Source organism: Phyllopteryx taeniolatus, chromosome 12 (assembly GCF_024500385.1).
Source record: "Phyllopteryx taeniolatus isolate TA_2022b chromosome 12, UOR_Ptae_1.2, whole genome shotgun sequence".
In the NCBI taxonomy this organism is placed as follows: Eukaryota; Metazoa; Chordata; class Actinopteri; order Syngnathiformes; family Syngnathidae; genus Phyllopteryx; species Phyllopteryx taeniolatus.
Window position 1 is genome coordinate 24,830,481 of NC_084513.1, and position 20,974 is coordinate 24,851,454.

At 40.9% G+C, this 20,974-nt stretch overlaps 1 protein-coding gene across 7 annotated transcripts in view; it reads right to left on the bottom strand.

Annotated features, from left to right (window-relative positions):
• Positions 1-20,974, bottom strand: part of LOC133486610 (inactive dipeptidyl peptidase 10-like) — a 77,364-nt gene that overhangs the window by 20,652 nt on the left and 35,738 nt on the right. For all 7 annotated transcript variants that reach the window (XR_009791082.1, XR_009791081.1, XR_009791080.1 and 4 more), the window contains exons 6-21: positions 16,507-16,559; positions 16,314-16,395; positions 13,289-13,409; positions 12,909-13,063; positions 11,070-11,167; positions 10,852-10,975; positions 10,723-10,761; positions 9,861-9,968; positions 9,487-9,572; positions 9,349-9,396; positions 7,857-7,978; positions 4,713-4,760; positions 3,292-3,390; positions 1,629-1,698; positions 1,261-1,455; positions 393-447 (exon numbers count right to left, since the gene is read on the bottom strand). Coding sequence is in view for 3 of the 7 variants with exons in the window: in XM_061792024.1 (XP_061648008.1) it covers positions 393-447; positions 1,261-1,455; positions 1,629-1,698; positions 3,292-3,390; positions 4,713-4,760; positions 7,857-7,978; positions 9,349-9,396; positions 9,487-9,572; positions 9,861-9,968; positions 10,723-10,761; positions 10,852-10,975; positions 11,070-11,167; positions 12,909-13,063; positions 13,289-13,409; positions 16,314-16,395; positions 16,507-16,559 (1,503 nt within the window). In the remaining 4 variants the exon portion in view is untranslated. The remainder of the gene's footprint in view (positions 1-392; positions 448-1,260; positions 1,456-1,628; positions 1,699-3,291; positions 3,391-4,712; positions 4,761-7,856; positions 7,979-9,348; positions 9,397-9,486; positions 9,573-9,860; positions 9,969-10,722; positions 10,762-10,851; positions 10,976-11,069; positions 11,168-12,908; positions 13,064-13,288; positions 13,410-16,313; positions 16,396-16,506; positions 16,560-20,974) is intronic.

Consider the following 20,974-nt stretch of genomic DNA (forward strand, 5'->3'; position numbering starts at 1 on the left):
ACTGTTGCTGAAGCTGTACTTCAAGCAAGAATGGGAAAGAATTCAACCTACAAAGCTTCAACAATTAGTGTCCTCAGTTCCCAAACGTTTATCGAATGTTGTTAAAAGAAAAGGTGATGTAACACGGTGGTAAACATGACCCTGTCCCAGCTTTTTTGGAACACGTTGCAGCCATAAAGTACTAAGTTAATGATTATTTGCTAAAAACAATCATGTTTATCACTTTGAACATGAACTATCTTATCTTTGTAGTGTATTCAATTAAATATAGGTTGAACATGATTTGCAAATCATTGTATTCTGTTTTTATTTATGTTTAACACAACGTCCCAACTTCATTAGAATCGGGGTTGTAGTATGCGGGGGTCCACTGTATTGTATTTGTGTATTACCTTTCCATAAACTGCGACTTTAGTCCCATCGATGTATGGGAGCTTGATGAGGTTTCTGGGGAAATAGCAGGAAAGTTAGCTAAACCTGATTTGTCAAATGCAGTATGTAATTAAGTAGTTAGAGTAAATGAAGTATAAGTATAAGTCATTCAATAAAATGAATCTTTTGTGTTTATAATTGCTTGTATGTTTTGTTTACCTTTTGGCACACAGCAATAAGTTTCTTCAAACCGTTTTTCAAGACAATGTGGTTGGCTTGAAATATGTATTTGCTGCAGGCAGTACTGTTCAGGCTTGTCAGTATACGTATATGCAGGTACTTCGTTCTGTTTTTAAATTTGATTTTCAGCGCAGATTTTTTGTTTGTTGATCGCAGAGCTATTACATCCTTATTTGCTTTTGCTGTATATAGTTTTACAGTGTTTGTTTTTATACTTTAGTCGATTTTACGCATAGTAAATTCTGGAATAAGTTTTTTTGTCGCGTTTGTATTTCAGGTCTCAACTTTACAGTACCTCATTGTTTGAATTCAGCATTTGAAATGGAAATCCAAATTTTATTTGTCCATTGTATCTATCTATTGTATGTATGTAAGACATTTAGACTGCTACTGTAGTGTAATATTTTTATTTGACTCATGCCCTCATCGTTGGTGAAAGCTGACATGCAGTTTACGAGGATAAAAAACTGAAGGTTCAGTCTATACAGTAGATTATTAAAGTTTTATAAGCCTGAGCCTCATAACTTCACAGAATGACAGAATGAGTTATTAGGTAAACAGAAAAATAAGAATCAGAAATAGGTGAATATCAACCTGTAATCAGCCCTTTTGATTTCTAAATTTTAAGAATAAAAGAAAGATTCCTACTGTACAGCTGCGATCTGGTCCGCAACATCAACAGTGCCCAGTCGCCGGTGGACCTCTTGCAGGACCCTCTGGCCCTGGAAGCTGCTGCCTCGACCGTCCACACGAGCCACGATGACGTTCTCCAAACTGATAAGCACTGAATCCCAATTGATGCTGAAGCGGTCACTCACAGTCTGACCACCGGGGGCGCTGCCACTAAAAAAAAAAAAAAGCACAACATTGCATATCGATTTCATTATCGGTTTTCTTTCTTCATCATAATTATTTTTCTCACTTTTCATTTTGAGAAACATTTTAATAAAAAACAAAACAACATATGAATAACGATGTAATAAGTAATGTTCAAATGTATATTATGAAAAACTTACAGAATAAGGAGAAGTGGATGCTTATACGTTTCATCAAAATCATTGGGGACAATTAACTCCATAGGAAGAGCTGCAAAACAAGTCATATCAGTTTATATGTAAATAATCCGCAAACACTGCTTAAATTGGGTGAAATCAATTCAAAGACTCACATTTATGTCATATTTATTGCATCAACAGTCAACAGGGCATGTTAAGAAATAAAATATTGAATCAACCTACACAAAATGCAGGTTAACGTCACATTGAAAGCTAAAAAATTCAAACCGTGATCCTGTCTGATGTCTGATCCTATCATGTTACATTTAATAATGCTATTTATTAGTTAGAGTTATCTGACACATTTGAATTGGAATTGTTTTGTTTTTTTCATCATTGATACTATGGTGTTAAAAGTGAAGGAAGAATTCGTGAACACAGGTTACTACTGAAGGTTTGCCACAAGCTCAATGAAAAACAGATATATTTATAAATGCCAGTGAAAAATAATTGAACATTTGAAGGCATCTGATTCTGGTTAAGTTTATTACGTTGTGTAAGCACACTATAACAGATAGAAAATGCTAGCCAAATGTATCAAGCTTAAAAGTCTAATGCATATTCCGCTGACACATTTCCTTTTGAAGGACTGTTACATAATGCAATGTTAAGGTGATCATAGGGGAAACCAATGCAGGTCATAAGGTGGTGAACTACTGTATTTTAAAGATGTTGACGACACTGTATCATGGTGGTAATAATGACACTTCACGCTCAGGCTGTATTTTCGTGACCGGCGTAAATCAAGAGCGCCCCGCAGCGCACGCGGAGGCGAGTTAGACAGGGTTTTGGTCATTTTGCAGACAAACGGTAGATCTTGCGCTGCTGTGAGCGTGAACACAGCGGATTTCAATCACGTCCAATCCAACCAGCTCCTCCCATTCCCTTTAAATATGGCGCAGTGACAGATGACGACGTGTAATCACAGCAATCCATGCATCGTCACTGCTCTTGGCCGGTGTGACAACAGACAAGGTGAGTGGGTAGCTAACCATCTTATTTAAAAAAAGCTGGTTAGCTAGTGGTGAGCTTCTGATAACCGCTGGCAACTTAAATACGGCCATAGATCAAATGTATCTATTCCCACCCCGAATCGTTTGTGTGCCTCCCCATAGCTGTGCCAGCCAGGTGGGATGATTTAAAAAATATATATAATATTGATGAAGATGATAATAATAATAATAATAATGGGTTCGAGGCATTGATTCCTATAGTGATTCAGAAGGTTTGAGGCCCGCTGTTCACATGTTTATGAATGGAATACGTCTGACATCCACCACGCCTGTCGGCAAAGCTCGCATATCAAATTGACCAAAATAGTATGAGACCAATGGCCAAACTATTGCGCCGGACTTGGTCTCAGTAGGCATAAGTTTAGACCGACTTTGTGCCACACAATTGTCACATGCGTCGGGTGCATATCAAATCACACACCCTCATTGCGCCGGTACAACCAGCTTGTCGTAGACCGGTGTGCCAAATTGGGAAACACCCAGCGAGCCTTGCGCTTGCACGAAAATCAGGATACGCCAGATTTTGCACATGGCCGCAGATGCGCCATCTACGAAAATACAGCCCACAATGTTAACTTTAAACACATGGGCATATTATTGTATTACCATACCAACATTGTTGATTTGTACAGTTCTTTTTTCCCGTTTTGGTAATTTCCGGTTGATCAGAGCGTGTTGTAATACTGTGTTCTTCTCCAGAGTCATATAGTCTGTCGATGACAGTGCAGACAAACAATTTGATAGAGTCAAAAACAAAAGACATGTATGGTGCAAATAAAGCATAAATCAGATTAAAAGATGCTCAACTAATATATTTTATCGTAATACTGTCCAGGACAAAATAATGATTGACAATTACATCCCTAGAAAACTGTGATGCATGAGCTAAATTGTTTTACCAAAACTAAGCAAACTGTATGGTAAGCATAGAGTCAGTAGATGCAAGAAGATCATTAGTTTGTCACGACACTTTGCCATGCCCAAATTGTTTCAGTCTTGAAGGCGACATATTGTACTTTTTTTCCCCCACAATTTAAAACAGTTCCCTGGTGTCTTAATAAAAGCTTTAACGAATACATCCATCCATCCATTTTCTGTACCGCTTTATCCTCACTAGGGTCGCGGACCTGCTGGAGCCTATCCCAGCTATCTTCAGGCGGGGTACACCCTGAACTGGTCGCCAACCAATCACAGGGCACATAGCAACAAACAACCGTTCACACCTATGGGCAATTTAGAGTCTCCAATTCATGCGTGTTTCTGGGATGTGGGAGGAAACCGGCACGGGGGGAACATGCAAACGCCACACAGGCGTGGCCGGGATTTGCCCCCCCCCCCCCCCCCCGGCCTTAGAACTGTGAGGCAGATGTGCTAACCAGTCGTCCACCGTGCTGCCTGAAAGAATACAATGAATTATAATTGCAATGCAAATAAGTCATTTTTCAACAACAATCTGTTCTACGGGGTCAATGTGCTTTCATTGCCATGTAGCACAGCGGTGGAGATAGGGCTTTGCAAGTAGGAAAGAGGCTGCTTTTTCTCAAACAGGCCTGTTCTCAAGAGAAAGACGAGCAGGAAAAGAGAGAAAGACCTCATGGAGGCAACACTTCGTCACCGAGGTGCTTCTAAATTAGTAGACGGCTCCGGGCAGGTTGCGCATGCAGCGGACACTTCTCCTTACACAAATACCTTGGAAATGTTTGGACTGGATGATCTTCGCCCAGTCTAGCCAGCAAGTCATTGGTGGACAAACACAGTGCGGGATGGTTATTATGTAACTTTGCCATTTTCCAAATTTGGCAGCTAACAAAAGATTGACTTCACCCTTGATCGGTGAGCAAGCACTCCAGAGACTCGACCAATTGTATACAAGCAAGTAAAAAGTACATTTTTCATATTATTTCACCTTTCCGATGGAGACTGCCTAATGTGTGCAAACATAAGTCTTAGACATAATGTCTAAAATATGAATGGTATGGAAATTCCAAAACAATATACAGTTGAGATTCCCTTTTCTTGCCCGAGTTCTTACCTTTCATTTTATTGAATCTGTGCAGAGTAGTTTGGGGTATTCCAGGGCCTGGGGAAATTAAAGAATAAGAGAATAAGTGTGCTTTGTGGAACTCAACAATAAACTGAAGAGACCTTTGTTATGTGATAACCTTGAATTATTTCCCTTCAGTGTTATATAGTAAAGCTGACTGACTACTGCTAAAAGCATTTAGCTTGGATTAATTTCTAGTTCAGATAGTCAGGTACGCAAATAAACAAACTATTAAGACTAAGATATATCAATATAATGAGTATATGCAGTAAAGCAGGACACAGGTGTGAATGCAGTCAAACTGCTTTTAGCGGCGTTTCAGTCCGTAAGCACCTGACCTTGGCAGCAGGAGGGACAGAGGGATGAGAGCTTCCGAGAGCATTTACATTTTGAACATTGTGGAGAAATTGTACTTGTCAGAGTAGTTTTGCTTACTAGCCATACTTTTTACTTTTAGTCTAGTATTTATGCTAAGAAGAAAATGCTACAATGATCTAAAGGCCGCTCGCTACTTTTATTGTTCAATGATTGCTTATTGATCAAAAAATGTTTCCTGTGCAATCTGTTTAGACTCCGACTTCCGCATTGGGCGCTATTTGGCCAATACAAGGTAACCGCTAGTGACGTTTAACTCTACTTCACCAATTGTACGACACATTAAATTCGCGGGCATAGACATAAACACCAGATATGCCAGCCCGGCTAATTGACGTGCCTCAGTGGCGGCCGTGTTGGGAAGGTCGTCGTTCCCATAGAAGGCAACGGCGCGCGACTATTTAAATTTAAGATTACAAAAAAATCTGTTCGGTCCCTGTACGACCGGAGTCAGAGTTTGGTCCGCATATCCGGCAGTAAGTCGGACTCGTTCCCGGTGAGGGTTGGACTCCGCCAAGGCTGCCCTTTGTCGCCGATTCTGTTCATAACTTTTATGGACAGAATTTCTAGGCGCAGCCGAGGCGTAGAGGGGGTCCGGTTTGGTGGCCTCAGTATTGCATCTCTGCTTTTTGCAGATGATGTGGTTCTGTTGGCTTCATCAAGCCGTGACCTCCAACTCTCATTGGAGCAGTTCGCAGCCGAGTGTGAAGCGGCTGGGATGAGAATCAGCACCTCGAAATCTGAGACCATGGTCCTCAGTCGGGAAAGGGTGGCATGGCATCTCCAGGTCGGGGATGAGATCCTGCCCCAAGTGGAGGAATTCAAGTATCTTGGGGTCTTGTTCACGAGTGAGGGAAGAATGGAACGGGAGATCGACAGGCGGATCGGTGCAGCGTCTGCAGTGATGCGGACTTTGTATCGGTCCGTTGTGGTAAAGAAAGAGTTAAGCCGAAAGGCGAAGCTCTCAATTTACCGGTTGATCTTCGTTCCTACCCTCACCTATGGTCATGAGCTGGGGGTCGTGACCGAAAGAACAAGATCCCGGATACAAGCGGCCGAAATGAGTTTCCTCCGCAGGGTGTCCGGGCTCTCCCTTAGAGATAGGGTGAGAAGCTCGGTCATCCGGGAGGATCTCAGAGTAGAGCCGCTACTCCTCCGCGTTGAGAGGAGCCAGATGAGGTGGCTGGGGCATCTGATTCGGATGCCTCCCGGACGCCTCCCTGGTGAGGTGTTCCGGGCATGTCCCACCGGGAGGAGACCCCGGGGACGACCCAGGACGCGCTGGAGAGACTACATCCTTCGGCTGGCCTGGGAACGCCTCGGGATCCCCCCGGAAGAGCTGGATGAAGTGGCTGGGGAGAGGGTAGTCTGGGCGTCCCTGCTGAAGCTACTGCCCCCGCGACCCGACCCGGATAAGCGGTAGAGAATGGATGGATGGATTACAAAAAAATTAATGTATTGTATTATTTGCCTGGCACTGTCGTTCAGAAGAACAAATCTTTTTAGTGAACGAACTGAACCGAATCAGTTTATGATATGATTCGTTCTTTTAGCTTGGCCGCCGTGAGGCGAGCGAGTCGGCTGGCTGCGGTAACGGAACTGTTGAAGCGTCCTGTCACTCACTTCTGAATCTTCGGCAAATGACCAATGAGCAGCCAGCGTCGGGCAACACTGTGCAGACAGGGGAGGCACTTAAGTGAACTGAGTGATTCGTTCAGTGAACTGGTGTACTGAGGAACTGAAGAGTGATTCGTTCAGGGGAGGCACTTAAGTGAACTGAGTGATTCGTTCAGTGAACTGGTGTACTGAGGAAGTGAAGAGTGATTCGTTCAGGGGAGGGACTTAAGTGAATTGAGTGATTCGTTCAGTGAACTGGTGTACTGAGGAACTGAAGAACAATTCGTTCATTGAACTTATCGTTCACGATCCGTTAGACACGAGTGATTTGTTCGTGGAACTTCTTTGTTTGTGAGCCGCTAAGGAGCGATGTACTCGTACGATGAGTGATTTTTACTCGTGAGTGATTTGAACCACAAGTCGGGGGATAGCTTTCACTAGCAGCTTCAAGCTAACGGCTAATTTTTGAGTCAGTCAAGCACACATATTAAAAAAATTTTTTTTTAATAAAAATTAAAATGAATAATAATTAATAATAAATGTTTCTACGTACACATACATATCATTCCCTCTGTGTCTCTAATGTGATTATTAAAGCTTTTTATTTCATAATAATAATAATAATACATGAAACTTATATAGTGTTTCTCAAAACACTCACAGACGCACACACACACACACACACACACACTGCACGTTAACATTTTATTTAGTTTTCATTGTGTTTTTTTTTATTTGACGTTCATGCTCTGACAAATCAGAAGTTACTCACCATTTACTCAGTAATTGAGGAGTTCTTGTCACTGAGTACTTTCTTACTCAAGTCATTTTTTGGAGGACAACTTTTTACTTTGACTCGAGTCATATTACTTTCAGCTAACAGTGCTCTTACCTGAGTGCAATGTTTGGCTACTCTACCCACCTCTGATTAGGTGAAACAAAAGTTTTAAGATATTGACATTATATACTGTATATAATAAGAAGTCAGGCCCCTGAAAATGTAGCCCCCTGACAGTTGCAATTGAATAGCCATGCTGTGCATAGTTGTAATGTGGGAGTCAGATGCTATGTTCGTGACACAGATTAAAAAAATAAAAAATGAACAACTGCAAACTGAAATAAGTAAATCTGATGACATACCTCTACATTGGAGAAGAACATGCTGATAGTTTGTACTGAGCACAGCATCATAGTAAGTACACTGTGACTTGAAGAGGGAGCAGGTGAGGCATTGTTTATGAAACGGTTCCACAGCTAAGACCCTTTTGGACAAGAATGACATACAGCAGGGGTGTGAATACTTTCTGTCTTGTACTGACGTACAAGACATTTGCCACTAACACTTAACTAAAATAGCAAACAAACAAACATACTGTACAAAACATACTAGCAACAGACACTACTCACAGAAATTACGCATATTTGGCTTTCAAGCAAAATGTAAGGATGAACTAATAATGTATATATTTATATTTGAACCGTTATTTATCCAGGTAGGGCAATTGAGAACAGATTGTCATTTGCAATGCCGACCTGGCTGCAGACAACTGAAGACGAGTATTTGTCAATTCATGGATCAAATACCCGTGGTGAAGTTTGTTGTTCCCCTCGACAACAGCAAGTTGTGCAAAAAGTATTGAACTGTTGAACAGTTGGACGTGCATTCAAAAGTGTAGAGAAGTTCTTCTGGCCATGTGCACACTTTGGGTAGAGTAACACTAATATGCGGGCGTTCCCTCTCATTTCTGGTCTTGCGCATATTCTGCCAAAGACTTCAGTCTGTAGTCAGTCTACCGCCCTGAGAAGGTGAAACATCATGTTGTACGTTTCGATTCGCTCCCTTGCTCCGAGCCCCCGACCACTGCTGATGGACACCTGGCCCTATACGCTCGGCTGTGTCAAAACCACGTTACGCCGACCGACGGCTGAACGTCAACATTTTGTGTTGCTGGGAGAGGCATTTTTCCGTTCATAAATGCTGCATGGCGGCTTGGGAGTTTGTATGAAAACACCACACAAATGCAGTCATCTTAATGGCACGATGGTGTGTTAGATTTGGAATAATTTCGTTCATATTTGATCTCATCGTCGGTCATGAAATCCGTTTAAGTGACGACACCGGCGTGTGTGGCTCTGGTGTTGCTGGGCAACGGCTGATCAACAACCGGCTCACTCGCTTTATTATTGATGGCCTTCCAAATGCGGAATAAATGACATATATTGGACAATATGTATTTAACAGAGATTAGAGAATACAAAGTGAAGTTGGTGCGGTGCCCCACTGCCAGATATCCTCACAGGGGTTAATTTCACATTTAAAGTGTGACATGCTATAGCCTCCGAGTAGATTTCAAAGGCATTGACATGTCTCAGAAAAACTCCCCATTCTGCGAATTCTACCCACCTGCAGACTCGAATGAGTCACGCCCTCTCACTGGCCGAGTACGCACGGTGGCTGCGTCAGAAGCTATTCCGGGAGAATCGTCGTAACTTGAAAGCGTGTAAAATACTGACTTAAGCACCAACGGGGGAATATGGCCATCGATGCGCAAATGTTGCCCTCAGAAATTCCTTCAGTGTCTGTACCTTTTTTAATATGAACTTCTACAGCAAAATACATATGATTGGATACCTGTATAACTGTTGTTGTGCTGTGCCAGTCTCTTTGCTTAGGAAGTAACTGAAAAACAAAAGTCCACGTTTTTACAAGAACATATTTCTCAAGCTATTACATTATGTTCTGTTATTATCTAATTGTAATTCTCCCTACACAGATTTAGTGCTCTCATCATAGCCCAGAATTTGGGAGACCTCCCAGCTTCCTGAAGTCAAGGGGCGAAGTTTGATGTCATCTCCCTTGAACAAGGACGCGTAAAACCAATTTATGGCAAAGCAAACAGAACCAAACACAAAAGCCAAAACATGGCCTAATGTGTCATGAAAAGTCAATCATGTTTTTAATCCGAAAAGGGATTATTTCTATCATCGGTGTTTTCCATGGGAAAACGTGTTTTTAAATACAAGCAAATAAGAGGTGGACCACTGCCCCATAACTCTCTTCAACCTTGACATTTCACTGTACACAAGGCAGAGAACAGCAGAATTTAATTGACTGCATTTGACACAAGCTTGTATTAGTTTTACTTGGTTGGAGATCATGGTCACGTGGTGGAATGCTCCAAGTACAACGTGTTTTATTGGCAGCGTCGTGAAGAATATCGTACAGTCCTTTGAAAACATTGGCTCTTCATTCTAGGAAAAAACACAGTAAAGAAAGACAAGTGCGTTCTTATACATACATATTTTTAGTGAATGTAAATCACACAATAATTCATTTAAATGAATCTCCAAATACACTGGTCATCTCTTAGATAAGGAGACAATACACTTTGTTCTTTGTGGCCCTTGTATTTTACAATATGCGGCCCTCAGAGGAGAACGTTTGGACACCCCTGCTAAAGATGTGTTTCTCTTCTGATTCATGCTTATCGTTTTATTAGTTTCATCTCATCTGGTCACAGCTGCTCCTATTGTGTCACCCAATCAGCCCCTTAGCTTCTCTCCTGTCTTTTCAACTGTGTTTCTGTAATTAGTCTGTGGGCATTAAGTTCCCCTGTTATGTTCACTCCTTTGTCTGATCCCTTGTGTTTTTTGTCAGATCATTTTCCAGTGTCCTATTTCCCAATGTCTTTTTGGATTTTCTTGTTCAATTTTCCATTTTTTTCAGTAGTGCAGTAATGCTCAGTTTCTTTTAATACTGTAAATACTGACAGTTTGCTGCCTGGGTCTGACTATCTCCAACAGTCCTCATCGTTGACACTGTCTAATTCATGCTGTAAGTCCTGGAGAAAGACTTGTCTGTTTGTGCATTCCAGCTGATATTCTTCAGATTCATTCCAACTGATATTTGAGTTGAGAATTTGTGCAACATCTTCTCATGTAACGTTAACACTTCACGCACTGTTATCACAAAGTAGGTGCATGATGTTTTGAGAGATCTACTTACCTGTCGATCGAGCCACTTATCTGACATCATCACTTGTATCTGAAATGAGGAGACCAAATCACGACAGTGTCATACAGTTTCGATACATTTTTAATGATTATCTGAGAAAATTCCGACAAAACATCCTACCTTTGTGCATTTATTAGTGGATATGACACAGAGTGTAAGAATGGACATGTTTTGTGCCCGATTTAACCAGCGCACAGCAAGCTTGTCCACTGTCACCCATTTCACCATAGTGATGTAGTATGGACTAAAATGAAGAAAGAGAATGGAGTGAGAACAGAAGAATGCACTTTTGTTTGTCAAAGACTGTATTTTATAACAAAATGTGACTCTAGTTTTACCTCTTTACGAGACTGTCCGGTGGTAACAGTTTAGTTGTTTGGGAGCTGCCATCAAGAATTACAACATAAAGGCTTACAGTGGGATTGATTTGACCCATCTAGATCAACATAAGAATAATATCAGTTGAATTAAATCAAATCAAATGTTGGTTTCATAAGAGGTTATGATGGCAAAACTTGGGGGGGGGGCGGGGGGGGGGGGGGGGTCGTAGTAATATGCGACAATTTGCATATGTCCATTCGGAGAGAAGATTGTAAGGTACAATACGCAGGCCCTGTAGCAGGCAAGCAAATCATGGTTCATGTTATTCACAAATAACTGCATTAACTAGCTTCATGATGTGATTTAGCATGTTTTGACAGCAACAGACCTACTGACTGTTATTGGGAGTTACCACTGCTGTCTAATGAACTGTGAAAAAGGCAAACAATGCTTTCAAAAATTAAGAATCGAGGAAAAACATGTTCAAACAAGCATAAAGTAGTGTGACGCTATCCCTGCGGCAGGACATTATAACGCCACTGTGAGCATGTAGTTTTCTAGCTATTGTGCGACCACCAATCACAGTTCTAAACTGCTGTTCGAACTCTTGCCTATTTATTTGTCTTTGAACTAAACATCTTAATTGGGGTACATGTTTTTACCAGAGTTGTACTGTTCGTAATTTCTCACCGAATGGCTGCTTCACAGGGGAGTGCACATTGCCGACTGCTTGGTGTTACAGCAAATTGGATATTGTCGGTTAGTGAGATAAATTCAAATATGATAAGCACTCTGCATAGGCACAGCACATTACATCTCCCAGTTGATGCCAGCCTGACAAGCCCTAAACCCCTAACCATGATCCTGAACCAACAAACGAGGTTGCTGCGTGCATTATTGCCTTTCTGCTTGTTCTACATAATTCATCTTGAATCAGAGAGGTATTTGAGACACTTGACAGTCTGCTAACTTGATTGTCTAAAAAAAATAACTTTCCCCTCTATTGAGGAGACTGCAGAAATCTGCAGTTGTGTACTGCTACGACACATGGTTTGGTATGATGACAGTATGATGAAGCTATCGACTGGTGTGAGGCGGATATGTTAACCAGTCGTCCACCATGCCACCCATATTCATTCATATCTCAGAAAAAAAACACACCATTATTTTGCTATCTGCTAGTGTGAATGCAAAATAGCTCCCTCATCCTGGCACTTCAGCTCACAGATCACTCTGCTCTATTGCACCAACATAATGAGGCTCTCTTCAGTAGCATTAAGAATGACCGTTTGTAAAAGAGGCAAGAAAAGGAACTCTGACACTAAGTTGCATTTCTGTTAGTTTCCATGGAAAAGGCATATTAAGCAATAGGAGAAGAACCCTATACAGTATATCCAAAAGGCAATTAGCAGTTTCGAAAAACATGCTGCAAATCACAAAACTTCATTTCGGACACCTAACAGTAAAGACATTTTGCATTAAACGTTTGAAAAATATTACTTTACAACATGTTTTTTCCTTATGACCTTGAGATGGAAAAAACTGCTAATACTCCATCCATCCATCCATTTTCTGTACCGCTATATCCTCACAAGGGTTGCGGGCGTGCTGGAGCTTATCCAAACTATCGTCGGGCGAGAGGTGGCGTACACCCTGAACTGGTCGCCAGCCAATCGCAGTAATTCAAATACTTATATCAGTAAAACGTATTGATTGCAAAAGGATATTCAGCGGGCCGTGTCTTCACCATTATTGATCAAATTATATTAAAATGGTGTGAATCAGTCAATTACCAACCACCTACTGACATTTTATTCAGCTTGTAGGTAAAAGATGTCTTACCGTCAAAGTCTTACCTTTGGGTATGGGTACTCTTTCCCCCTTGGATAAATAGAACCCATGTAACATGGCAGGAGCATGTTTGGGACTAGGGAGTCATTGATGGTCAGGTAAGCAAGTCTTGAGCCATCAGGTGACCACCAGTGAGCTGTTTGAGTGTGCAAAACCTCCTCTGATAAACCAAGAGAGTCCAAATTGGAAATGCGAACCAGGCAAATGCAACTGCTTGAAATATAATGATTTAGCATCTAATAATTGTCCTTTTTCATATGTCTTACTGGAGATGGCTGTGGCACATTCGATATCAAGATAAACATGCCAATAATGTCTGAAATTTTGTGTAATTTTTATCGGCCAATTCAGGAAGGTAATACTGGCGGAATAAATGATAGTTTACCTTCATATAGCCAGTCTGCAATGCCGTTGAAAATGACCCCCTCCTGTCCAGATGATGTGAGTCTCCAAGAGCTGCTCTGAACATCTGATTGGTAGTAAATGTTGTTTTCAAATATGTATATCTGTGTGATAAAAAAGACAAAAAGAAAAGAAAAGAAAACGGGGTAAGCCCAAGTCAACTATATCAAGGAGGAAGATTTTAAATCAACTCTTAAGTAGAGAGTGCCTGTCCCTGAACAAAATAGGAGTCCGATAACTGACAATTTTGAGTGATTGGTTTATTTCAACAAGTACACAGATAATACCATAATTTCTCGTGTATAATGCGCACCCATGTATAATATGCAGCCCCAAAGTTGACCTCAAAATTCTGGAAAACCCTGCTACCTATGTATAATGCATTTTTACAATGCATGATTTTGCTTCTACCCACATGATCAAAACATAAAGTATTATCTGTATTTTGTTTTTTTTGTTTTTACAAAGGAATTATTCTAAAGTTAATCACTGTATTTGAACATGTAATACTTTTGTTTCATTAACTTGCTCTTATTTTGAAATTCACAGCCTTACTTTTATTTAGTAAATGAGAAGGCACACAGTTGTGCTTATATGTTTGATTACAGAATTTGTAAGATGTGTACAATTCTTTAAAGAAAACATGAAGGGCCAGGTGAAACACATTTAATTCTATTTTAATGGGATTCAAATTAAACGGTCAATCATTTCAAAAAAGCATTCTCATTAAACAAAACATAACCATAAAAAGCTCCTAGCTCCTCTCGATGTGGAGGAGCAGCGGCTCTACTCTGAGATCCTCCCGGATGACCGAGCTTCTCACCCTATCTCGGAGAGCCCGGACACCCTGCGGAGGAAACTCATTTCGGCCGATTGTATCCGGGATCTTGTTCTTTCGGTCACGACCGACAGCTCGTGACCTTAGGTGAGGTTAGGAACGTAGATCGACCGGTAAATTGAGAGCTTCGCCTTTCGGCTTAGCTCCTTCTTTACCACAACGAACCGATACAAAGTTCTCATCACTGCAGACGCTGCACCGATCCGCCTGTCAATCTCCCGTTCCATTCGTCCCTCAATCGTGAAGACCCCAAGATATATGAACTCCTCCACTTGGGGCAGGATCTTATCCCAGACCTGGAGAGGGCACGCCGCCCTTTTTCCGATTGAGGACAATGGTCTCAGATTTGGAGGTGAGATGATTTTACTTTAAGTGTTCTTTTGACGCAGTCAGAGCTTGGCAAATGAGTTGCAAAAGATACTTTTTTAAAAAGCACTCCCTACTGTGAGTGTCTTAAAAGGTATGTTACAAGTAGCCCTACAAGAAACATGGAGGCCTGCATTACCTGATGACTCGATTATTCTTCTTGTCACAACACCAGTAGCCTACTGTGTCTCTGTTTAATTTTTATCATTAAGGCAAGCGAACAAAGCTTGTCTTAATGTTCTTTTTTTGTGTGTTTCATGTACTGTATGTCCGTTTTTTTATGTTGAAAACTTTATGTGTGCCATCTTGGCCCAGGACTCCCTCAAAGAGTCTCAATGGGACAATTCCTGGATAAATAACGGCTAAATAAATACAATCAAAAATAATAATTGCTGATACATTTGTAATAACTGATAGATTTTTTTCAGATAAAAGCATACATTTTCAAAGATACTGAGCTGTAGTACTATTACGATCTGCATTTGCTCCAAAAAGAGAAGAAAATTTACAGTTTCAACAGAAAAAATCCACAAGTCACCTGAATAATTGAAATGCCGATATACTGAATGAATATGAATCCAAAGTGCTGCACAAATGAATAAAAAGTCAAAAACCTTGGCCCCAATAGAAGCATTTGAAAGCAGGATGTTTGCAAAAGACATGTCAACAAGCGCATTTGACGACCAGCCATTTTTCCATGTTTTTTTAAGTTTATAAAGAGGGGTCCACATGCCAATTCTGGTGGTTCACAAATGAGCACCAGAGGTTGCTGCTTAGTGCTCAGTTTTTTTTATGATCCACCAAACTCATTGGATGAACTTATAACTGTTGGTAGACACATCCAATTTGTTACTTATTTTCTGTACAAATAAAGTAATATAACATTTTGTTCAATGACCTTTTACCTGTTTTTTTCCTTCTTTTTTTAACTTTTGGGTCTTATTGCATGTACACTACGTTTTATTGGCCTATTCTTAGTCTGAGCCAGTTCAGAGCAAGAAAACAGCCTGTACATACACAGTTGTAGCAAAAGACATTCATTTAGACTTTGTATATTATTTCATACTTTGCCTTCTCTATAGAATACTGTACTGTATACCAGTACTAACAGATAGGTACTCATTTTATATTTTCATGTTATTTATGTCTAATTCATGCCAAGAGGGGGACGACCATGGTTGTGCCAGCCCACGATGCCATTAGCAATAAAGATGATGAGGAAAATGAGGGTGGGAGTCGGGGTTACGCCATCGAGGGGTCTCGCACAGGACGCCGTCCAACCTAGCGCCGCCGCTGGCCACCGGCCAGTCAGCGCAGGATACAGTACACACTTACTTGCAGTATGGGACTGCGCAATCAGCTGATTTGATGCACTTCTCTAGGGCAGGGGTGCCCAATCCTTTTTACACCCTGGTCTGGTTTCACATAAAGACATTTTGATTGAGGGTCGCATCATTAGTTTCGTGGAGGACAATATTACTTGAGCCCCACATCTAAAAAACAGTGCTGGGGACAGAAGTCTGGAGATATATAAAGTCAGTTTGGCTTGCAATAACTTCAAGATAAAAATTAACTGTGAGATTGTTTTCTTTGAAACAAAAACAACCATCATAATGATTTATAGAGTGCAATGGTGGGTACGAGAGCTTGCACCTGTTATAAGCAGCGGATAGCAGCGTGATGCGCAGAGCCCGCCTTTTTAAACTGTATGAAATAATTTATCAGTGTTGAATTAACTTGAAAAAACATTTCTTTTCAACCCTTCGGTGACTGAGTCATAAGTTTATCTGAATAGATGGCTTACCAGCTGCTGACCACCAACACCCCAAGAAGCAAACTGGAGGACTGAATTGGAGACTTCTGGAGGATTTAGCTCCAGCACTTCCCTGGTCAAAGAACAATGATAAAACAGACAAAAAAGATTCTTACGTACAAGTCAAAAGCCTTGTCAAAGGCCAGGATTATTGTATGAAAAAGCTTGTTCTTTGCTTACTGACCTTGTATACAGGTTGTAGATTAGGTACGATGCCAAGAAAGAGTGTTGATACACCTAAAAGGTGAAAAAAAGCCCCAAATAACACACAATTGGAAGTTGTTGGATTTGTAAAAATGCTTTCCTTTATCTAGCATGCACTAACAAACACTTTTTGAGCAGATTAGAAAAGTTAAGTAAATTATGCGTGACACTTTGCAACTCCTCGATAAAAATGACAGCTCCGGAGGATGCATGAGAAGCTATTATAACTGCCTATTTGACGATGTTCCCAGCAGACGACACCACTGTGCTTGTCTTAGAATACAACTCGTAGAATTGTTTGCACATAGCAACACAAGGTATTTAAATTGACAAAATTACAATTCAGGCTTTTGGCACATCTGTGTCATCCAGTTTTATGGAGCACCTGTTTGCTATAGGAGCTTTAGAGCTAAAGTACTGAAATGTCATATTACAAATGACTGTTATGAAAAAATTCAAACTTTAAAATGCACTGGGCAATACTTAGGGTAAACCTTGCAATGCTGATGGATTGGCAAAGAAAAATGATCTTGCAAATCCAGCTTGCCAAGACGATATGTTTACGTGTGAACAAAGATCTCAATGGCAAGGCAGAAAGAGAATCGAGTGGATACTTTAAAGATGAATTAAGGATTGCTCATTGACACTGGCATTCGCAATAGTTTTTAAAGATTGTCGAAGTTGTTAAACCATCTCAGACAATCCTATGTCCCTCTGATGACTATGGGACATACAGTAGATAATTGATTATGATAACAAGCGCTAACATACATCAGAAACTACTCTCCATTATGAAAAAAACTATAAAATCGTCGGAATCTTTGACATTGCAGTAAAGTACATCAGATAGCCGAAATGATGCTATTGGTATAAGATGACAACTGGAGACAGTAGTGAGGGGCCATGACTCTTCATATTCAGGCTGTCGCTTTGATGATGAACACATCTGCTCTGCCAGTCTTGGAAGAAGAGAGTACACCCCAGACGCTGTTTCTTCACTATCATCACAATGAGTCACACAGAGCTCTTTATTAAACATGATACTGATGTTAACTGTGCCATGCTGGTTCTTCAGCCAAAGAAAGTACATGGGGTAGCTGTGGAGAAAACGTCATGTGTGGTGCCCATTAATCCCTCTTTGGAAGATCTACTTGTTGTTGTTAATATATGACAAAAAGTCCATTCTAGTTTTTTCTCATTTTGCGATGCAATTAATTCAAAATTAATTCAACAAAATAGGCAGTATTCTTAATAGGCAATTAATTAAGATATCCTTTACACTTTGTACAAGTAACAACAATAGCTTTGTACAATAGGCATTGATATTTATGTGTGCATACGTATTTGTTTTGGGCCATTGACCGGGAGCTGCAAGATGCTAGATGCTTGCAGGATTAATAAAATATCTATTTTACTAGGCGGCACGGTGGGAGACTGGTTAGAGCATCTGCCTCGCAGTTCTGAGGACCGGGGTTCAATCCCCGGTCCCGCCTGTGTGGAGTTTGCATGTTCTCCCCGTGCCTGCGTGGCTTTTCTCCGGGCACTCCGGTTTCCTCCCACATCCCAAAAACATGCATGACTTGGAGACTCTAAATTGCCCGTAAGTGTGACTGTGAGTGCGAATGGTTGTTTGTTTATGTGTGCCCTGCGATTGGCTGGCAACCAATTCAGGGTGTACCGCGCCTTCTGCCCGATGATAGCTGGGATAGGCTCCAGCAGCCCACGACCCCAGTGAGGATAAGTGGCTCAGAAAATGGATGGATGGATTTAACTACAGTGCCCTGAAAAATTATTTGGCCCTTTCTCAAATATTTGTTTTTTGGGGTGAGTTCCCCCACTTTGTTAAGGATCATCAAACAAATGTAAATATCACACAAAGATAACCCAAATAAACCCCCCCAAAAAATAATGCAGTTCTTAAGTGGTGATATTATTGAATCAAACTGTGTGAAAAAGCCCACCTTGTTAAATCATGAATTAACTGTGGCCATTCACATTTTTGTTTCATTTTGAGTGGCCACACCCAAGCCCAAGTACGAATACACCTGTCATCAAGAAATCACTTAAATAGGACCCGTCTGAAAAAATGAACTCGGCCAAAAGATTCAAGAATTCAAGGATCATTTACACATGACATGGCACCAAATTTGATAACCAAGGTCCCAGATGAGCCAAATACGTCTCATTCTCATCAGACAAAAAAATAGAATTGGAAAATAAGATAAAATAAGACAAGCTAAAAAAAGAGTGCAATGAGTGCAAAGGTGCAATTGCTATTGAAGCCCCTTGCTTTTCGCCTTAGTGCTGGAACCGCTCGTAGGCTCTAGTCGCAAATATCCTGACTTTCCTGGTCTTCAGATTTATTGTAGTACCCACAAAATAATGCTGTATGCTGATGATGCCCTGGTGCTAGTTACGGAGCCGCAACAATCTATGCCTGCACTTTTAGGAATAATTAACCAGTTCTCTCATTTGTCGGGATTCAGGGTTAATTGGAATAAATCAGAGGCTCTCCAGCTGACAGTTCACTGCCCTGAAACACTGTCAGATCTGGCGATTTCAGTTGGCCACAGTCAGGAATAAAATATTTTGGGATTTTATTTGCTCGTTCTCTTTTAGATTTAATACGGGTTAATTTGGAGCTGCTATTAGACCTTTGAAAAGCTGATTTAGAACTGTGGGCACCTCTGTTTTTGTCTCTTTGCCATAAAGTTAATGCCATTGAAATTATACTAAATAGGATATACTGGACACCTTACAAACTATACAGAGTGAAGCTCTCTCAGTCTGCGGAGTGTTGGAATGTAAGTTGGAAGAGGGTACACTTGTCCACATGCTCTGGAGCGCCCCAAGATCCAGAATCTTTGGTGGGAAATCCATCGGTTTACTATACAGATAATTAAACAAAATGTACCATTTTCTAAGACAATTTATATGGCGTGATCCATCTATTCTCGACACTCTGCCCTCTCCCAATGCTGAATGGAGTCAAACTGCTCTGATGGTGCGGCGTAAACTCATTTTGACCCATTGGAAATCTCCCTCTGGTCCTCCTGTCACTATATGGCACCAGAAGCTTGGCTAACTAGCAGCATTAGAGGGCCTCTCATTCTATTGAAAAAAAAAAAAAACAGATCAGTTTTCATTTTAAATGGGACCCCTATCTTGCCAATTTGGATGGATCTATCTATCTATCTAAAACCCCAATTCCAATGAAGTTGGGACGTTGTATTAAACATAAATAAAAATAGAATACAATAATTTGCAAATCATGTTCAACCTATATGTAATTGAATGCACTACAAAGTCAATTATTTAATGTTCAAACTGATCAACTTTATTGTTTTTAGCAAATAATCATTAACTTAGAATTTTATGGCTGCAACACGTTCCAAAAAAGCTGGGACAGGTGGCAAAAAACACTGAGAAAGTTGAGGAATGGTCATCAAATACCTGTTTGGAACATCCCACAGGTGAACAGGCTAATTGGGAACAGGTGGGTGCCATAATTGGGTATAAAAGGAGCTTCCCTGAAAAGATGGGGCGAGGTTCACCTCTTTGTGAACAAGTGTGTGAGAAAATAGTCGAACAGTTTAAGGACAATGTTCCTCAACGTACAATTGCAAGGAATTTAGGTACATACGGTCCATCTACGGTCCATAATATCTACGGTCCATAATATCATCAAAAGTTTCAAAAAATCTGGAGAAATCACTGCATGTAAGCGGCAAAGCCGAAAACCAACATTGAATGCCCGTGACCTTCGATCCCTCAGGCGGCACTGCATCAAAAACCGACATCAATGTAAAAAGGATATCACCACATGAGCTCAGGAACACTTGAAACTCTACCATGCAAAGCAAAAGCCATTTATCAACAACACCCAGAAACGGACTGTTATGGACGCAAAGTTCAAGAGCCAGCATCTGTGATGGTATGGGGCTGTGTTAGTACCAATGGCATGGGTAACTTACACATCTGTGAAGGCACCATTAATGCTGGAAGGTACATACAGGTTTTGGAGAAACATATGCTGCCATCCAAGCAACGTCTTTATCATGGACGGCCCTGCTTATTTGAGCAAGACAATTCCAAACCACATTCTGCATGTTACAACAGCCTGGCTTCGTAGTAAAAGAGTGCGGGTACTAGACTGGCCTGCCTGCAGTCTAGACCTGTCTCCCATTGAAAATGTGTGGCGCATTATGAAGCGTAAAATACGACAACGGCGACCCTGGATGGTTGAACACCTGAAGCTGTACATCAAGCAAGAATGGGAAAGAATTTCACCTACAAAGCTTCAACAATTAGTGTCCTCAGTTCCCAAACGTTTATTGAATGTTGTTAAAAGAAAAGGTGATGTAACAGAGTGGTAAACATGACCCTGTCCCAGCTTTTTTGGAACGTGTTGCAGCCATAAAATTCCAAGTTAATGATTATTTGCTAAA